Here is a 19,639-nt window from a genome sequence, read left to right as displayed (position 1 = left end):
GTACTTTAGACAGAGGCAGGCTAGCTGTTTCCAGTCTTGATGCTAAGCTAACAGTCTCCTGGCTCCAGCTTCATATTTAACAGACAAATATGAGAGTATTATCCATCTTCTTATTAGGAAAAAACAAATAAGCATACTTCCCAAAACTCTTATTTTAAACTCACGGCAGAGTACTAAACCCTATCAGATATGTTCTGTTCCTTTCTTTGTGGGGGGTTTAATGTTTCAGTACTTGTTGATAGTGATTCCCATCCACATATTGCTTTCATTTTTTTTGTGCAGTTCTAAAGAATAATATAACCCAGCTCCTGCTCATGTCATGAAATATATTTGACATAATCAATAACAAATCTTACATTTATACTTGTTATTTTTATGTACACAGAATTGCAATCTGTTAAGTAAGCTGCTTAAGAAATTAGATACTATGGCAGTGTAGAGGAAACATGTCCTTATTTGTAGGTGATGGAGCGAGTGTTTCTCAGATTTCTGGAGGTAAAGTGTGCACATAAATCTCTGTGAGGAGTTTCATGATGCAATACAAAGACATGATCAATGTTATCTTTTTTTTTTCTACTAGTGTCTTTTAATCACTATCCCTCACCCAACCTTTTCTCTCTCTTTTACCTCCTCCACAGCAGCGTAACCAGAATCTGTTCATACTGTCTGAGGTGTCCCGACAGCCTAAAGGGGCTGAGTGGCTGTGGCACCCTAAGGTGGTGATACTGTACAAGCACATTCTGCAAAACAGCAACAGTGGCTCCATCAGCCGTGAGGCTGCCATAGGAGCCCTGCAAAATATCACTGCAGGAGATGCCAGGGTAGGATCACATGCACAACATAGAAATATGAACTATGAATGTGTGTATATTCATATTCTAAAATGTACTATCACTGTAATTTTTGATTGCTTTGGATTATTCAGTAAGAAAACCAACAGTTACACAATATACAGAATGAGTTCAGGCTCATGTGATCTCTGTCCCTCTCTGTCAGTGGTCGTCAGTGCTGAGTGGTGTGGTGTTGGAGCAGGAGAGGATGCTGCCCATCCTGCTGGATCTGTTAGACACCGATAATGAAATGGAGCTGAGGCCTCTGACCGGCCTGCTGAGAAACCTGGCCAGACATTCCACCAACAAGGACCACATGGGTATGACGCAAATTAGGACTGACATGAGTCATGATGAAAATGCACTGAATGTATTCTAGTCCTCTCAGAGCTATACTCTCTGTATTTAACGTATTTAAAGAGGTGTGGTAACACCTGGGATGCTGTTGTGATTTAATTTAAATTAATTGACTAATTTGACTGGTTAGATTTTGGAGTACCTTTCTGCATACATTTGCATGTTAATTGGGAAACTGTGTCTCTAGCACCAAGCATCAAATGCTGTTATCAAATACTGAATCATATTTTTCTTGATTTAAATTTAGCTAATTTAAGATATTATTAGATATTTATTTAGGCAAAGTTCTTGTACAGCAGCTTGACAACACTTTTAAGATGTTAAGCTTATTTTGTTGAAAATAAATTATTTTAAAAAGTATTGGTATTGGTTCTGGTATCACTTGTATTGAAACCAGCCCTAATTAGTATCCACTGTGTTATGTGATGACAAGTTTTTAATTTTTTTTAACCTTTATGTAACCAGGAGTAAAAGACTCATCAAGATTAAAAATCTCTTTTTCAAGAATGTCCTGTCCAAGACAGGCAGCAGCACAAATAGCATGGTTGCAGACATAAAACAAACAAATAACAATTGAAAATGAAAACAAAGAACAAATTCCAGCATTATAAAATATCAAAAAACATTACGCAACATTCAGAGCATCTACAGCCAGATGTGCCTGCTTCCAGGTCATTCAGAATCAAATTAAATGCGTCCAATGAGACCAGCTCCTGAAAATTCAGGTAATTTTGCAACTGATTACAAACTGAGGGAACAGCACTTAAATGCGCTTCATCCCAGTTCAATGTGGACTCAAGAGACAGCTAGTAGGAATAAGTCCTGGGAGCCAAGACAATAACTTACCATACTTTTTTGTAGGATGTAGATCCCTAGGTGGGAAGGAAGCAGTCCAAGAATAGCCTTATAAATAATAATGTGTCAGTGGTTAAGGTTACGTACGGACAAGGCAGACCACCCAACCCGAGCATACAAAAGAATAAGGGCTTTGAGATTTGTAATAAATCTCAGTGCTCCATGGTAGACAGTATCGGTTGTGTGGAGGCATAGTGAAGATGCATGCATGTATATAACATCGCCACAGTCCAGCACAGACATAAAGGTAGCAGCAACAAGTCTCCTTTTGGCCTCGAAGGAAAAGCAAGAGTTGTTTCTAAAATTAAAATCCAATTTCAACTTCAGTTTTTTTCACCAGTTGCTGAATGTGAGGCTTAAATGAGAGAGAATGATCACTTATAATTCCAAGATACTTGTAATGAGAAACAGACTCAAAATCAGAGCCCTGAAAAGTGATGATAGATTGAAGGTTCAGTGGCTTAGATTTTACATTTGAAAACATAATGAGTTTTGTCAGCATTCAAAACAAGTTTTAAATCACACAGAGTATGTTGCACAGTATTGAAAGCAAGTTGTAGCTGACAAAGAGCCTGGTTTAGTGTGGACGCAGAGCAGTATATCACAGTATCATCGGCATAAAAGAGGAAATTTGTGTTTTGAACAAAACATTTTGATGTGGTTTGTTTAAGACATCTTTGATAGTTATTGCATTGATTAGAGATCAGAGACATTTTATATGTTAAATCATTTTAATTTTATCTTTGTTTTGCATGGCATCCTCATTATACCATTTGAAATTCACTCTTAGTTCATTTTTTTATAAATTGGAAAATTGGTAGCACAGAGTAGTAGAATTATGTTTTCTAGGAGTTGTGTGTGTCAAGGGTGATCCTGCAATTTAGTTTTATAATTCCATAAAGTTGAGGTTGAAAAAGCGGTGGATTAAAAAAAAAAAAAGGTCTCATTCAGTGCTGCAGAGATTGAGATATTCTGACTTTTATTCCCTAGTATGGACCAAGCTTGAAAAGCAAATTACTGAACAGTCAGAGCATTCACTTACTTTACTAGAACTGAGACATTCGCTCTTATCTTGGTCCTTGCAGCTAAGAGCATGGTGAATGTGTTGGTGTCCAAGCTGCCTAGTGATGGCCATCAGAAAACACCATCCAGCGAGGTGGTGGTTAACATCTGTGGAGCGCTCAATCACCTTGTCACCTGCAGTTCCCTGGCAGCACGTGACATCTCATACTTCAACGGCCTGCCCAAACTGATCGGCATCAAAACATCCCACGATCACAGGTAGGATGAACTTTTACTGTGCAGAAGAATACACATTTTGGTAGAGACTTGATAATCAAGTGATGTCTGGAACAATCCTCTTTCCTGCCTCCTGACCCCTGCTGATTTGACCCTTCCTGTTTTGCCCCCTTGATTTGCCTTGATCTTGTATGCAAATGCCCTCCCCACCTATCTTTTGTTCACCATTTGTTGAAGAAAATTCACTCAAGTCCTTGTTCAAAGTTTGCTGTGGTGGAAGTGGTTTTATAGCATTCCGGAAATGCGGTGAGCTTACTGACACAGAGCTGGTCTGATACAGTAGACTGACCCAGAGCAGAAGAAATGGAACAATTTCATACAGTAAGGATCAAAGCAGTGACCAACAAATGGTCAGGAGGAAGCAGGAAAGAGGATTGTCCCAGATGTCACTTGATTATCAAGTCTCTACCAAAATGTGTATTCTTCTTCAACTGTAATCCTCAACTATTAGAGTAGTACAGTGAGAAAAAAGGAAGCTGGATGATGGCATTATTATTAACACATTACCATGGTTAAATCTATGAAAGCAACCAAAATACTTTCTCTATGCTCATCATTACTGATTTATATTTTCAGTCATACCAAAGCTGTGACCTCTCAGTGACCTTTGTTTCCTGTTCATGGCTTCACTGTGTGTACATATTCTGGAGCTATCACTGCCATCTCCGCTGGCCATTGACCTTTAATTTGCAGGTCAAAGTGTTTATCATTGTGTTTTGTCCTCTGGTTTTGCTCTGGCATTTCCTCCTTGTTAATCCTCCTTGTTTCTCACAGTCTGTCACTGTGTCTTGGTTTAGCTCTGGGAGTCTAAAAGCTGCCAGAGCAGCATCAACTGTCCTCTGCAACATGTTCCAGTACAACAAGCTGCACAAAGACTTCAAACTGGTGAGAAACACAACTGCTGATACCCAGAGACATACAAAATATACATTAATCAAAATCATCCAAGTGTTTTACAGCTCCGTCCAAAACTCTAAGTTACTCCAATTTAATCCAAGTCCAATTTCAACAGATTTTAACTAAAACTAACTAGTCAGACTTTACTTCTGTCTAAGCTCTAGTCTTGTCTAAAGAACTCTGATAGCACTTCAAGCATACATGTAGTACTACATATGTCTGGGAAGACCCATGGTGGTTTTGGGTTTAAATATGAATTGGAACAAGTAAACAGCAAGCTAAGTGCAAAATTTGTAAAGCAATCATATTCCTTATGAAGTCAATAAAACGTGTTCTTTTTAAAACCACATTCATGTATTTTTGGCCAGTAGGGGCAGCAGATTAAGCTGAAAATACAACTTTGTAATGCTGTCATGGTGAACATGTTAAAAATGGGCTATTTACACATTCAACAGACATGGAGCACCTTTGGTATTCATATGGAGTCTTTGTGTCCACATGACAAATTGAAGTCCAGCATTCACTCTCCTTTTAGCTCTGCTTTGGTGTCCACCAACTTCAGAAAAACTTCTAATCTGAAGTGGACTTTGTGGGCAGAAAACCAAAACAATGAGCTGAGAGATGTTAAAATGGAGCTGCAGAGTTCAGAGAAAATTCTGAGTGGGTTCTTCTCCATGAGTGACACCTTTCTCATTACACATAGTTATTTGATATATTGCAATATAGAAATATTGAGTAGTGCAGCTTTAACAAAGTCCTCTTTGAACACAAGCCTTGAAAAGAAAGTTTGAATCATTGCTCTTCACAATGAGCAGAATGAAATGTTGTGATAACAAACTTTCCTTCATTTAGAGGTAGTTCTCCTTGCCATAGTGCATCTACAGTGTCCAATCCATGTGACCTCATGCTGCAGGGAATTGTTGGGTGTCAGAAGCAAGTATTTTATCTCCTGCCGACAGTGGATCAACCACTGGAACGAACCAGCCTGTAGAGAGCTGAAGAGTTCCTGTCAGGCAACAGTAGTAAGGGCTTTTGGCTCTCTCAGTGCTTCTGATACCTTGCACCAGAGACCTGACTGAGGTTTTCTTCTGTACAATGTTTTAAGAGAAGGACTCTTAAGGAGAAGGATTCTTAAACACATCCATCATGTGAACAAGGAGTGTTTGACAGTAACCAGATGGCCTTTGGCTTCAGCCCTAAGTATCAGAGGCAGTCTTTTATTACTGTTTTAACTGATCTCCACAGTGCTCTCACTGTTCTGTCCTGCTACTTCACTGTGAGGGTCTGGCTACACTTTAGTTTAGACTCAAAATCTACTTCACACAAGTCTTCATTAAAATTGTTGCCCCTCAGTGTTAACACTGTGGGTCGGGCTTTCAGGATATGAACTTTGTGACAGCTTCAGTGTGATAGTGCTCCTGTTTTTTAATGTTTTTTTCTCCCGTGGTCAAAGCTTCCCTCTCACTCGTCCCATTTTCTACAGAGCGGAAGGGTATGGTAGAGTGTTTTTCACATTTATTACAGTCAGTCAGGATATATGAGCAGGAGCTCTCCTGACAGCTGAAACCCAACAGAAATATACAGTGAAGAGGTAACATTGTATATGTCCATGCAGGCAACAGCAACAATAGTCAAGTCAATTTTACTTGTATAGCCCAATATCACAAATCACAAATTTGCCTGAGGGGGCTCTGCAGTCTGTACAGCTATACAACATCCTCTGTCCTTAGACCCTCGATTCGAATAAGGAAAAATGGGCAAAAAAATGGAAGAAACCTCAGGAAGAGCAACAGAGGAGAAATCCCCCTTACAGGACAGACAGACATGCAATAGGTGTTGTGTGTACAGAATAGAACAAGAAACACAAATAACAGAAATACAGCATCAGCATGGAACAGGATAACAAAAGTATAATGGATTTATAATATATATGAAGATTGTGATGAAGAGGACACCGAGCAGCTTCCAGGTGCCACCAGAACAGAAAAGGACCTGAGCCACGCAACCTCCATCACCATGGAGACCTGGCAGGAGGACAGACTACACATGCACACAGGAGAGACTCTTATCACATCATTCACATACATGGGAGAAGAGACAATAAAAAACATTATTCACACAGAAGAGAGATAAGGACAAAGACATCATTGAGAGAGAGAGACATGAGCTGAGGCTGAACTTGCGCAAGATGGAGAAAAACAGATCCAAAGGGAAATTGCACTGACAGCCAGGGAAGCAGAGCAGTTCCAGTTTGGGTGCTGGTCCAGCAAGAGTTGCCTGAGAGACAAGAGAGGATAAGAGGAGAAAGTAGGGAGAGAGCGGGAGAGAAGAGAGAGGGGCACACAGCTCAGACGGTCATGTGCTTGTGTAACAAACAAACAGAAGGTTAGAGAGATGTAATGGTTGTCAGAACAGTTACAATAATCAATAATGTCGTTGGCAGGACAGTACCTAGTAAATTCATTAAAACAGAAACCGACCTGCCATGCAGTACAAGGTCAAGAAGTAATCAATTAAAGGCAAATAATTGTAGGTTAAGGCAAAACATGAATATTAAATTTAGATTTAAAGGACTCAACAGACTCAGATTGTCAGCAGGGAGGTTATTCCATAAGAACAGGCCCGATAGGAAAAGGCCCTACTGCCTGCTGACTTCTTTTTAACTTTGGCTACAGTCAGGAGCCCTGCATTTTAAGAGTGGAGAGCTCGAGATGGAATATAAGGTTTAAGGAGATCAGTAGCAATGGAAATTTATTCAATATCAACTAGAATCATATCAACTAGATATAAGTTTGCCAAGAGGTGCAATATAAAGAGAGAAAGCAAAGGGCCAAGTAAGGAGCCCTGAGGTACTCCATATTTAACATCAGAGAATTTAGATGTAGTATTATCATATACGCACTGTGTTCTTTTCAGATAAGCAGGACTTAAGCCAAGAGAGAGCTAGACCAGTGACCAAAATTACAATTTATTCTGTCTAATAGTATACAGTGATCAATGGTGTCAAAGGCTGCACTGAGATCCAGTGATAGAAGCACACAGGTGGAATCTGAATCTATAGATCATTTACCACTCCGATTAGAGCAGTTTCAATGGAGTGACAGACCCTGAAAGCCGATCGAAAAGGTTCATATAGATAATTTTCTTTTATATGGGTCAAAAGTTGTTGAGACACAACTTTCTCTAGTACTTTAGAAAAGAATGGAAGATTAGAGTCTGGTTGATACTTATTAAGAGACCCTGGATCGAAGTACAGTTTCTTAAGTAGAGGTTTAACCAGAGCCATCTTAAAATGCCAGTTGTAAATGATAAATTAACAAAATCTAGCATTGTTGGTCCAAGAAAAGGCCAGAGGTCTTTGAAAAGTTCAGCTGGTAAACGGTCAAGTAGGCAAGTAGTTGGTTTAGAAACTGACATGAGCTTAGTCAATGTTTCAGGAGACAATAATCACTTTTGTATTAATAATGTAATAATCATGGAATCGTGGAATCATGGAATTTGGAAAAATGTGTTAATTCGGATCTGTTTCTTATGCTTTTTGGGAGGGTCTTGGAATTCCAGTGGGTGCAGAGCTTTTGTTCTAAAACCAAAGTGCAGGCTGACGGTCTTTCTCATAAAGCAGGATTACTGCTCACAAAAGGGGGGTCCATGTATTACTCAACATGGTTTTCCGGCAGCTTCATTAGTTCTGCTTTGTGAAACAGCCCTCTGAATGTGAGCTGTAAGACAGACAAATAGGCCAAGCATAAGTTAAATTATCTGAATCACAGTCATATTTAAAGGCCAAGTATGCTCACAAGGAATTACAAGGGACCATAATGATAGGTGATTCCTCAATATGCTTACATGTAGTGCCAAAACAAACTTATAAAACAGGGTTGAGTGATATGGCAAAACATTTAATCAGGAAAATTATTTGTCAGATTACTTGAAATTGGTATATATGATGTCATATATTAAAGTACATATTAATAATACAGGTTTGTTGTGGGGATATCCTGTTCCAGTGGGAAGCTTTAATTACCTGTTTGAGAGTGTTAGTACTTCCTCTATATATGCTTTTATGGATGATGGCGATGCTTCTGGGGATAAACTTAGTTTGTGATATTTTCCATCATTATTGGCACAGGGTTTAGTTAAGAGTATACGTACACCACCATTTGTTTTACATCGGCCTAGCCATGTTTGGGACTTTCAGATCACTTTCTGGCCAAACTGGGCTTTAAGTAGTAGTATTGGCAAGCTATAAGTCGACTAACCAAGCTGTGCCAATATGGGAAAGTGTCCTGTCTATTCCTAAAAGACTGCTATATGATTGGTTAGAAATAGGTCAGTTTCTGTGATGTAATTAATTGTTAGGGTATTGTCAAACAATGTAACCTATCGACAGTATAACGGAAGTTCCAAATTTTCTTATCAGTGATATTTTCTGTTGTCATCAGTGTTAATATTGTTTATATCTCCTAGCCCTAATACAGAAGGATTCCAATAATCAGTAAAAATGTATATAAAGTAATATAAAACAGAAATAAAGACACTGAAACATGCAGTGGCTATGCAGTATACAAGTCATGTGACTTCTATACCGGCTGCTAGTTTGGTTGGTTACTGCATGTGCAAGTAGATCAAGGATGCAAAGAATGTTAAAATGTGTGTGTGAATTTAGAAAGGTAGAATAATTGAAATATAGAGGTGGCTGTATGTACAAAGTAAAGCCTGTAATGTGTCACTTGTGTGTACAGTAAGCAGACTGACTGATAATTTTTTCACTTGCCCTGATTTTCCGTCGTAGTGTTCTTGTGCAGTGGCCGTGGCTGCAACGAGGAGACTCAGTGATTGCTGTGAATAATAGTATCAGCAGTGCCTGTGCCAGGGTGAACTTCCTCAGCTGCTGCAGGAAGTACATCCTCTGCTAGATCTATGTTGGTTTCTTACTCAAGGTCTTAGGATTGTAGTTCCCAGACACTTGAGTCCATTTTTAAGTTTGATGATGGGGGAGTATCAGAGTTGAGGGACTCAGCTCCAGGTTGTTGTGACTGCACCACAAAGCCTTTTGCTTAACCTCCCCTCTGTATACTGTGCCACAAAGCTAAAAGCAGGAACTGACTTGACATCTGTTTACCAGATAAAACATTAATATTAGCCATGAAAGTAGCATTAAACATTTTCAGTAGCTACAAACAAGAATGAAAAAAACAAAGCCAAGCCGCAGTAACTGTTCTCTGGCTTCTTTATCTATGAGCTCTACTGCTTGCCATCTGACTTTTTGCTTAGAAAGACACAGCTAAAGCAAGAGACAGTGTTGCTGACTTAGCAACTCTGTCGCTAGATTTAAATATTTTTCAGACCCCTTTAGTGTCTTTTTTTCAAAAGTGGACCAATCATCAGCCAGACAGAGATGTGAATGAGCTGTGAAAGTGTGTACCTAACGAACAATCATTGATCCTCATTGTTTTTATTCTAAATGATTTAACTTTATTAAGTTTGATTTTCTTTTGTCAAAACAGAGTTAACAATAGTGAATTTATTTCAGTGCATGATGATCTCTATATTCATGATATGTCAGTTAGAGTTGATACAACCTGCATAAAACGTTTTTTTAATATTAGAAGTAGATTTCAATGCACATTGAGGAGCTGCTTGAAAAGAAAAATAGCTAATGAAATAGCTAGTTACAGTCAGTTTAATGTAATTTCATTTAATTTTCTTTAAATTTTTATGTATGTAATTACATCATTACATCATAGATATGCAAATTAGCATATCACATCATCTAATGACATCTAACGACTTTTCCTGCAGGCTTTAGCTATTTACCACTGGAAATAGTAGGCAACACTGGCAAGAAATTTATATCAAGTGCAAGCTAGCTGGTGAGATAGCCACAAGCTAGCCTCAGCTAAAGCTATAACTAAATTTGTTTACTCTGTCTCTAGTTGTCAATTGTAATTGAAAAATATCTATTTTGATGAACAAACTACTTTGAAATCAGTTTGTTATTCCACATTATATTAAATAAATTAGGTAGTATCTAAATCCAATCAAAAACTGGTAATAAAAACTCCTACCAGCTAGCTTAACAGAGTAGCATTAAACTTTGACTTTTGATTTAAGTATAAATATTTATAGTAGGTGAATAAACAGGTACATAATCCTTGTGAACTAGGAACTATATCAAAATAATAAAATAATTTTAAAAATAGTCTTATTTGTTATTTTCTTAAGAACATATTTTGCATATTCCTCTCACATTCAGTGAAGATTATCCAGAGACCTTTTTTTGGCGTTATGTAGGTTCTAGAGCAATGATATCTTTGAGTAATCAGCCTAAGAAGACATAAAATAAAGGCATTACAACCTTACTGTTATGCAGTTTGCTGGTCTGAAAATGTTGAACCCTTTTTGTGAACTTCACTGCCTCTATATACTTTCCTCTATTTTACCTGAATGAACATCTTGGATGATAGCCATTAGCCGTGTTTCCATCAATGTATTTTTATGTGCATTTTGAAGTATCACATTAGAAATGGGTGATTGAAATGGCAAAACTTGAAAAAAACTCAATTCTTCCTCAATTTTGCAAAAAAAAAGTTTTTACACTTGCTTGAAGTGGTTTTTGCCTTTTTTTAAAAAGTTAATTAAGTTCTGATGTAGCAAACATTTAACTCACATGACTGATGTTTCATCTGTATAAACCTATAAACCTATGGTATGAGTGTGATTCTGTTTTTTTTCGAAGCTGTGTATGGTGTCAGTTTGAAATAAAGATTATTTCATTTTGTCTCTTCTGCTCCACTGAAGAGACGAAAAAAAAACAGCAGATAAAAACAGTAGATCAGTGTGGAGCGATGAGGAGACTAACACTCCTCAAATTACTACTTGAAACAAAAAGATAAATGGGAGCAGAATGTGTGGGTTTTGGCTGACATTGTGCTTTCAACTTCTGTCTCCACCAGATGGTTTTCTAGTTTGTGTCTGCCCACATCCGTTTCTTATCCCTCTTAACCTCCTACTCCTCCTTTCCCATTGGTCTCCTCTTCCTCCCTCCTTTGCTCTATTCTGAAAGGCTGGACCTTGTTACACTCTGGCCATGCCTTATCTGAGGAGAGTTGGCTCCGCAAAATCAAATATTTTCTCTGTGGCTGATAACAATTATTTTGGAGTTAGTGAAGGTTTTCTCTTCATTTCTGTCATGCCACACATTGGGAAAGCAGTGGTGATGCAATTCTTACTCAAAACAGTCACTTTTCAATCCTTTTATTCATAACTATTATTTCTGTCAAAAATACAAAACATCATAATGGAGTCAGGATACTTGAAGAAAATAAAATGTTGCCTTGTAGATTTAATAATTCTTAGGAAACAAGAGTTTTATAGTTAAAGTTTGTTCATGTTGGATATATAACTTACTGGAAATTTTAGGTACCTACCCAACACAATTTACAAAATTTACAGAGATGAAGCAGTTTTTGCTAATTTAAAAAACTTTAAAAAAAACTGTATTTTTTCGGCCACTTGGGGGTAGCATGAAAAGTGTAAAGTGTAACACAAAGAGACTTTATTTACACATCCTGCAGACACGGAGGAACATTAACATCCAGTTTGTGTCCACTGGACAAAGTCCAATATGCATTCTCCTTTAGCTCAGTTTTGCTCTCCAACAACTACTGTGGGAAATATCTGACTCTTTATCTGCTAAATGCTCCACTATGTTCAACAGGCTACTCACTGACTGTGTGTGTCTGTACTTTGGTGTTGGGCAGATAGTATACGGTGGGTTTTTAATGAGTAACTTGGTTTAACTTCTGACTTTGCCACAGTGATGTGCAGGTTTACCTCAGGACCCTGTGACATCACTGTTGGGTGTGGCTACAGGTACAACAGGAAACTTGCTTGAAACTTTCAACCAGAGAGGGCAGCAAAACATTGTTTTTCAGCCTGGAGTTAGAAGTGTGTGGAATTTAGTGGTGTTTCGCTGAACAGACTTGGCAGAAATGGAATATAATATTCATGAGTATGTTTTAATTAGCGTATAATGACATGAAACTAAGAATTGTTGTGTTTTCGTTACCTTAGAATGAGCCATTTATAGCTACAAAGGGAGCAGGTCCTCCTCCATGGAGCCCGCTATGGTGCACCGCCACAGTAACCCAGAATGGACAAACCTTTCGCATTTTTTCATGAGTTTCACGGCCCCAGTATGTTCTCCTACATGCTTAAAAGGGGAAGGGGAAGGGGAGGGGTATGCATTTGGTTACATTCAGCAACCTCACTGCAACATGCCACCAAATCCTACACACTGGTCCTTTATGTTATGAAACAGAATATGTGAGGGGGGTTATAATTACTAGAAAGGTATTATCAAATCGTTCAGATCATTCTCAAATTTCTTTTAGAGAAAAGATCAAAAATGACTTCCTTTGGCTGATATTTATCAAGAAATAATTGAGGAATTAACACAGCAACATAAGATTAGAACTTGGGAAATGTATTTTTTATTTCACTGGATCTTTAAAGCTTTTCACTGAAAACAGCTGCCTGGTACAGCTGGAATCCATGCTGATGAGAGCAGTGAGACTGAACCAAAACAGTTAAGTCACAGGCCAGAAAACCAAAACAATTAGTTAAGACATTACAGAGCTGAGGGGAATTGCAGTTGGTTGATAATCCTCTGTGCGTTTGTGCAGTGTAGCTCTACAACTGTGTAGGATAAGCAACAATTTAGCATTTATTATTCAGCTGTTAAGCTAATGAAGAAGATAAAACAACATGCTATGCTTAATGATTTTTTCCACAGAACAATGGGAATCATTGAAATTGGAAATGAACTAAAAAATCTGAAAATATTTTAAAATAACAATGAGAACAAGCTGGTTGTCCTCAGTTTATGAAGTTGATAAAGATTCAAAGTGAGTGGCTAACAGGATTACAGGAGCCTGGGCACGAACAGGAGAAGCAGCTCCTTTTATAGATGGACCAGTCTGCTGTGGAATGCCACACTGATTCTTTTAGATAACACTTTATTCCTCTAATGTGGCTGTGAAGGGTTTCTTGTTGTAAGTGGAAATAAAATGAGAAAAGTTACAACACTACAAAAACAAAAACAAAACTACACTTGAATAATTTTACTGATGTAACAATTTCTTAGAGTTTTTTGTCAAACACAATAACTACACTCCAGCTTTCTACATTCTTGTGAGGATCCGTGCTTTATCTCCTGAATACTCTACTTGTGTCTATCACTGCCGGTGTTTGGCCTGAGTTTTGTCGAGTTTTTAGTTCTTGAGTGATCCCTCGCAGCAGGAATGCGGAGAATCTGGCTGAGAGGTTTTGGGTTTGTCTCTTTTGTGTCCTCTGGGATGAATAAAAGAAGAGTTTGTTAGGTGGACTTGGCAGCCGCTGAACTCTGTTATGTTCTTCCCGTATAACCCCTTTCCCCCCTCCTCCAAATCACACACACACCAGCCCCACACTGAACCTGACACAGCAAACAAAAGCTGCATGTTTAGCTGTCTGCTGGGTGGTCATGGTGAAGTTATTACAGTTGATAGATATCCTGTTGTGCATCTGTCCTCAACCAGTCTCATGCAGTTGCACACCACTTGCTGTACATGACGGGTTGTCCTCACGAGTTACAATAAAAACAAACTGACCCAAGTAGAGATACATGGAAAACTACTGAACAGATTGCCATGTAATGTGCTGTGGCTATTCATGGTTCCCAGAGGGTGAAGCTTTATCATTTGGGACACTCCATGAGCTTTCCTCAGGACAAAATGTGTGCCCACAAGGTATTTCCTCCACCAACTATGATGTAGATCTGCACTTTTATTAAATATGAAGGCAAGAATTCCCCACTAGATGGCAGAGCAAGAAGGATTTTCAGGGTGTAGTTAGTTTTTAAAGCTGCACTAAATGATCTTTTCATATTTACAATTGATTTGATCATTGTGTTTAATGTGAAAGGTGTTGCTCATAGTAATGAACCCACAGATAATGATCTCCCCTCAGCTCTACAGATCATTGTAGTGTCTTTCAGCTTTCATTATTTTGATTTTATAGTCAGCAGGTTTCCCACTTTGGTTCAGTATCACTGCTAAAGAACCAGTATTTCCCTCAGGAGCTGGTGGGGATCAAACCAGAGCTATAAGGAGAGTGAATATTGGACATGTCCACAAATATGACTCCAAATATATGTTAATGTTGCTCTGTGTCTGCTGAATGTGTAAACTGACGACTGTTTGCTAACTTCATAAGGTCAGTGTTGTGTTTTCAGCTTGTCCAGCTTCCTCCAAGTGGTCAAAAAAATCAATGAATACTGCTCAATCAATTAAAACAAAAACTGCTCGTAGGTAGAAATATAGTTAATAATTATTATGGCATTCATAGGTTAAAGGACTACAAGAATACACAGTTATGCCATATTTGGATTGAAGTTTATGTTGTGGGATAATTGGAGGACACTGGTCCGACCGCAGACATTGTGAAAGACACTATGGTTTTACTTTTTTTTTTACATTTTTTCACACTGTTTGTATTGTGTCTTTATGTCTTTCAGAAAGGATTTGCTCGTCGAGATTTCACAGATGCCACCATCTAAGCTGCAAGGCATTACATGATTGATTCCAAGCGTTTGACCTCACGGGTCAAGGTTGCTTTGAGGAATAGAAGATGAACAGAAAGATATAATGAGCAGATGATCTAACCATGATGGACTTAAAGGAAGAGACAAAATGGACTGGAGCCAGTGGAGCGATGGGACTAAGTTTGTCCTCTTTCTGGTGGTTTTGTGTTTAACTTGGCTTGGTGTACAGCAGATAGGCTGCGATGATGTCAATTTACCGCTAATGCTCAAGCACACACAGTGGACTTCACCCTGCAAAAATTGTTACATGCTCTGTGTGTATATTTAGGGTTTGACTGATATTCTTTTTTACACTAATTTTTTTTTTTTACACTAATTCCAATTATTTTGGACTTTTGCTGATAGCTGATAAAATTAATGGTGCTCTAAATTTCAGTTATATTTCAAAGTGTTGGGTATAGAATGATCTGATTTTCCTCAGTTTACTTGCAGTTGACAGCAAGCCTGACAGGGAGGGTGTGATGTGTGCTGAAGTTGGCAATAGCCCGTCATACTTACCAATCAGGGACATGATCCCTCACCGGCTTCCCACTCACAAACAGCTCTGTGTTAGTTGGACACAACCGTGTTAAGCCCGCACTGTATATCAGCAAACCAATACATCAGTCTGACCCTATTGTTTGTGTGCACGTGTGGCTATGAATGTGCTGTAGTATGTCTAGTTAAACCATTATGTTGTTTTTGTACAGAAAGCTTTCAAATCAAGCCAAGGACATAGATGGGGCGATAAAGACTTATTTTAACTGGAACCAGCCTGCAGCCAGTTATGCAAATAGGCATAGAGCCAGAAGTTCACAAGACTGTCCAACCTGGACCATAAGTCATTTAAATAATTGTAGATTTACTTAACTATCATGATACCATCTCTGGATTCATTTAATTTTACTTTGTAGCAAGAAGGTGTGATGCTGTGTTCATGTTATGTCAGATTTACTATAAATATAAGCCGTCATTCACATCAGCCTTTTAGTGGTAAATAAGTGTTCAGTCAGGGGACACACAAGTGATGCAGTCTAAAGATTATAACAGTTTATTAAAACAGTATTTCATTCTATGAAGGATATTTGGTGTTGATGAAATCTGCCTGAGCAGCTACAGTATAGACTGGTTTGTGACAGCAGAACAGCAAAGAGGTAAAGTAGTTTTTTTATTTGCCTCCACAAGCATGTTCATGTCCTGTACACATAATCCAGTAAATTTATGGGGTAATGTTAATAAGGTAGAGACCGGGAGTTTTAAAACAAATTTTGAAGAATAAAACACTAAGTGGTCCATTAAGATGAATTCATTTTTTGTGTTGTCTAACATTTCCTGTCCATATGAATGGCAAACATGGTGGAATGATGTAAACTAATGTTGACAGTCTAAGGTAATATGAGTAAAAAATGACCATATCTGTTCATTAATAAAATCAAAATTACTCACACAGTGTGTCTGCTTGGTGCTGTTTCTTGACTTTGTGAAACTCCAAAATGGAGTTTTGAATTGTGTGGTGTTGCAGTGAGCAGGGAAGGTGGAAGGTAAATTCCCTAAATCTGAATGATTTGTTCACTACTGTAACTTCACCTAATGTGAGAAGGATCCATCTGATTTAGAGTTATCCACACATTCATTTACTTAAATCACACAGATGTTTAGCAAATAAATGATTTTATGGTAAATTCAGAACAAATTACACGTATTTACCAAGTATACTTACCTTGTATTTTTAATATGGCAAACAAATTTAAAGGACATTCCAACCAAAGCTGTGGTGTAGTGTGTGCAGTCCAGCAAGACTACAAGTACAGAGCTACAACTAGCAGCTCTGTGAAGCTGTACACAGCAGTGCATTTAGCTAAATTCTGACGTCAGTGTGCTAACATGCTGATATTTAGCAGGTATACTGTTTACCTTGCTCACCAGGTTAGTTTAGCATGTTAGCATGCCAACATATGCTAATTAGCACTGAACACAAAGTACAGCTAATGAGGACATATGAAAAAGTTTGTCCGATAGTTGTGGAGACATTTCACATAAAAACAAAAATGTGGACCTCACGGTAGCACTTGGGAAAAAGTCAGGGGATCGTCAAAGTCAACTGGATTTCATCCTCTGGAAATTTTAAAATCTTATTACAATTTATTCTGGTGTTTTTAAATATAAAATGATTGGCTAGAGAGGCTTACCAAGGCTGTTCTGAAGGTTAAAAAAGGCCACCACTGCAGACAAAGAGAGGAAACTTCAACAAACGTCAGATAAGTTCCTTATATGATCTCAAGGGAGAGCTGTGCAGGAACACAGGCAGAGTTGATGTAGAGGTGAAATTAATCAGAAACAGATCTCAGGAGCCAGCACCATAATGAACCTTCGCACAGAATATAATAAAACAGGTTGACAAATGAACCCAAACAACAATTAGCCTGGCTTCACAAATTAGTATCTTGTGCGCACAATGATGAAAATCATGGCTTTGAAAAATACACAGTATATGCTGCTTGTCAAATATGATCAATGATGTGAGTATATAGTGTGTTATTAAAGAAAAAAAATCCTACTTTTGATTTTCTTACACTGTTCTTTTTAAGCACTTAAGTCTAGCAGAATGTAAGTGAAAGGCAAAGTGGAGTAACAGAAAGGAGGATTTGTCTTCTAGGATGAGTGGGAGAAAGTGCTGTAACCTTCAGACCTCAACTGGAGTATGATGTAGACCAGTAGGAGCCTCAAAGCACTTATCTAGCAGAGGGAGGAAGGGAGGGTTTTTCTGGGGAATGAAAGACCTGTGTCTGCAGTGGGAAAAACAGGGGAGAGGGGTTTCAATATGAGCACAACAGAGCCTTAAATGCTGAGCTCAGGGTAGAAGACTTTTTTATTCAAAATAAATTCTATTCATTTTATTAAATATCAGTGTGTCAGTTGGTATGCTCATGATTAATGAACATTCATTGGAATACATTTTAAAATCTCATATCAGTTTAAAGAATCAGTCATCCCACAGAACTCAAATTAAAACAGAATCCGACTTAAAGCTGCGCTCATTTTAACAATCAATCGAATGACATGTGTAATGTGAAAGGTTTTGCATGTAATGAGCCCACTGACTGCTGACTCTGCACTTCCTCTCAAATCTAAAGAGAATTTTTTTGAGCCCACTGTTTTGGTCTCTCAGCCTGCTTCTTTACTGTTTTGGTTCAGTCTCACAGCTCTCATCAACCTTGTTTCCAGACACAGAAGGCAGCTGATTCAGTGAAACAGCCCCAATAAACCGGTTATACACCATCTGCCCAGCACCAAACAGCAGACAGACAGAGTTAGAGACTAAATGGTGAACACAGTGGAACATTTAGCTGCTAAAGAGTCAGATATTTCCCTCAGAAGTTTAAGGAGAGCACAGCTAAAATACAAGTGAATTTTGGACTTACATTTGTCAGTTTGCCTGAAACATGAATTAAATGAAAGTTAACGTTGTTCTGTGTCTGCTTGGGGTGTAAATATGAACACTTTTGCCACAATGACATGACTTTAAAAACTGAGTTTGGAGGTACACTGTGGTTGCAGTGACCCAATCTCCACTCCAGGAGCTTCAGAGTTTCATCCAGTTTAATCACAGGGGTTACAGAGCAGTCATGTGGACTCTTCTCTTCCCTCCAACCTCAGAAACCTCAACCTCAGACTGAGCATTGCTGACCTCTGTCATACATACCAGCAGAACTTCCAAACCTCCTTATATCCAATATAAGCTCTGCCTAACTATGTCTCATAAATGTTATCAATTAGATGAGTATATATGATATGATATCTACACATTATCTAACTGAAGGAACCTCACCTTACAGAGTTTACAGTTTGAAGTTATATTCCAGAGTAAGTGTCTTACTTTTTGAAAGTGGATTTCAGGATGGACAGTTTGATGCTGCTTTGATGGATCTTCACTGCCCTCTTGTGACTGAACTACTGACCTAAAGTGAAGGATGATTCATATGTTTGTCTCGGGGTTTCCCTGGGTTTCGTGACATGCAGCTGTACCATCTGCAGCTGAAATCCAGCCAGGGTCTGGGTCACTGATTTAGTAGACAGGGAAAATAAAGGAAGGAAGGAAAAAGACAAAAATGTTGTGAGGGCAGCCGCTATTCTCCAGATGATGTGACTGGATCAACATGGACTCAAGAAAGTGTACAAAAGCTCAGAAGATCAAGATCATGCGGAATGATCCTGCATACATCAGGCAAACATTAATACCTGCTGCTGTTTGATGACTGAGGAGTTTAATCAATTCAAATAAAGGACTTCATACATTCTACAAACAGTTGTGAATGATAATATAGGTAAGAGTTAGACATTAATTGAACACAAGCACAGTCTTAACTCCACTTGCTGTTGACAGTAATGTTTGATCATTATTAATAAAATCTAGCAGGATTGGTTTGTATTGAGTTTTCTGTTCAATTTTTTGAAGTTTATTGAAGGTCTATGTCACACTAACCCTATAAATTAAATTGGTCATTTAACAGCAGCTAATCCAGAATCAGGGTTATTAAGTGACTGTATTTTTATGATGAGATACATGCTGGTGATGCAAAGGGTAAATGTAACCTAACATGAATTTTCACTTTACAGCCAAAAGAAATGGATTGTTGGCTGCAAGACACTGACCTGAAGAGAAAACCTTTACATTTTTTAGGTTTATTTCAAGTTTTAGTTTACTTTATGTTAATTTTTTTGTGTTTTGGTTGTGTTTGGTTGCCTTGTCTTGCTTGCATGGCTACATGCACTGAAT

At 38.2% G+C, this 19,639-nt stretch overlaps 1 protein-coding gene across 1 annotated transcript in view; it reads left to right on the top strand.

The window, feature by feature from the left end:
* LOC122986644 (plakophilin-3-like) overlaps positions 1-16,309 on the top strand; it is a 40,816-nt gene extending 24,507 nt beyond the window's left edge. The window contains exons 9-13 of the mRNA XM_044357973.1: positions 639-821; positions 997-1,150; positions 3,128-3,323; positions 4,139-4,226; positions 14,797-16,309. Coding sequence (XP_044213908.1) covers positions 639-821; positions 997-1,150; positions 3,128-3,323; positions 4,139-4,226; positions 14,797-14,838 — 663 coding nt within the window. The 3' untranslated portion in view covers positions 14,839-16,309. The remainder of the gene's footprint in view (positions 1-638; positions 822-996; positions 1,151-3,127; positions 3,324-4,138; positions 4,227-14,796) is intronic.
* Positions 16,310-19,639: the final 3,330 nt, after the last annotated feature.

Source organism: Thunnus albacares, chromosome 1, assembly GCF_914725855.1.
Source record: "Thunnus albacares chromosome 1, fThuAlb1.1, whole genome shotgun sequence".
Classification (NCBI taxonomy): domain Eukaryota; kingdom Metazoa; phylum Chordata; class Actinopteri; order Scombriformes; family Scombridae; genus Thunnus; species Thunnus albacares.
Note: the sequence above shows the minus strand (reverse complement) of the source record. Positions and strands in the feature narration are given on the sequence as shown.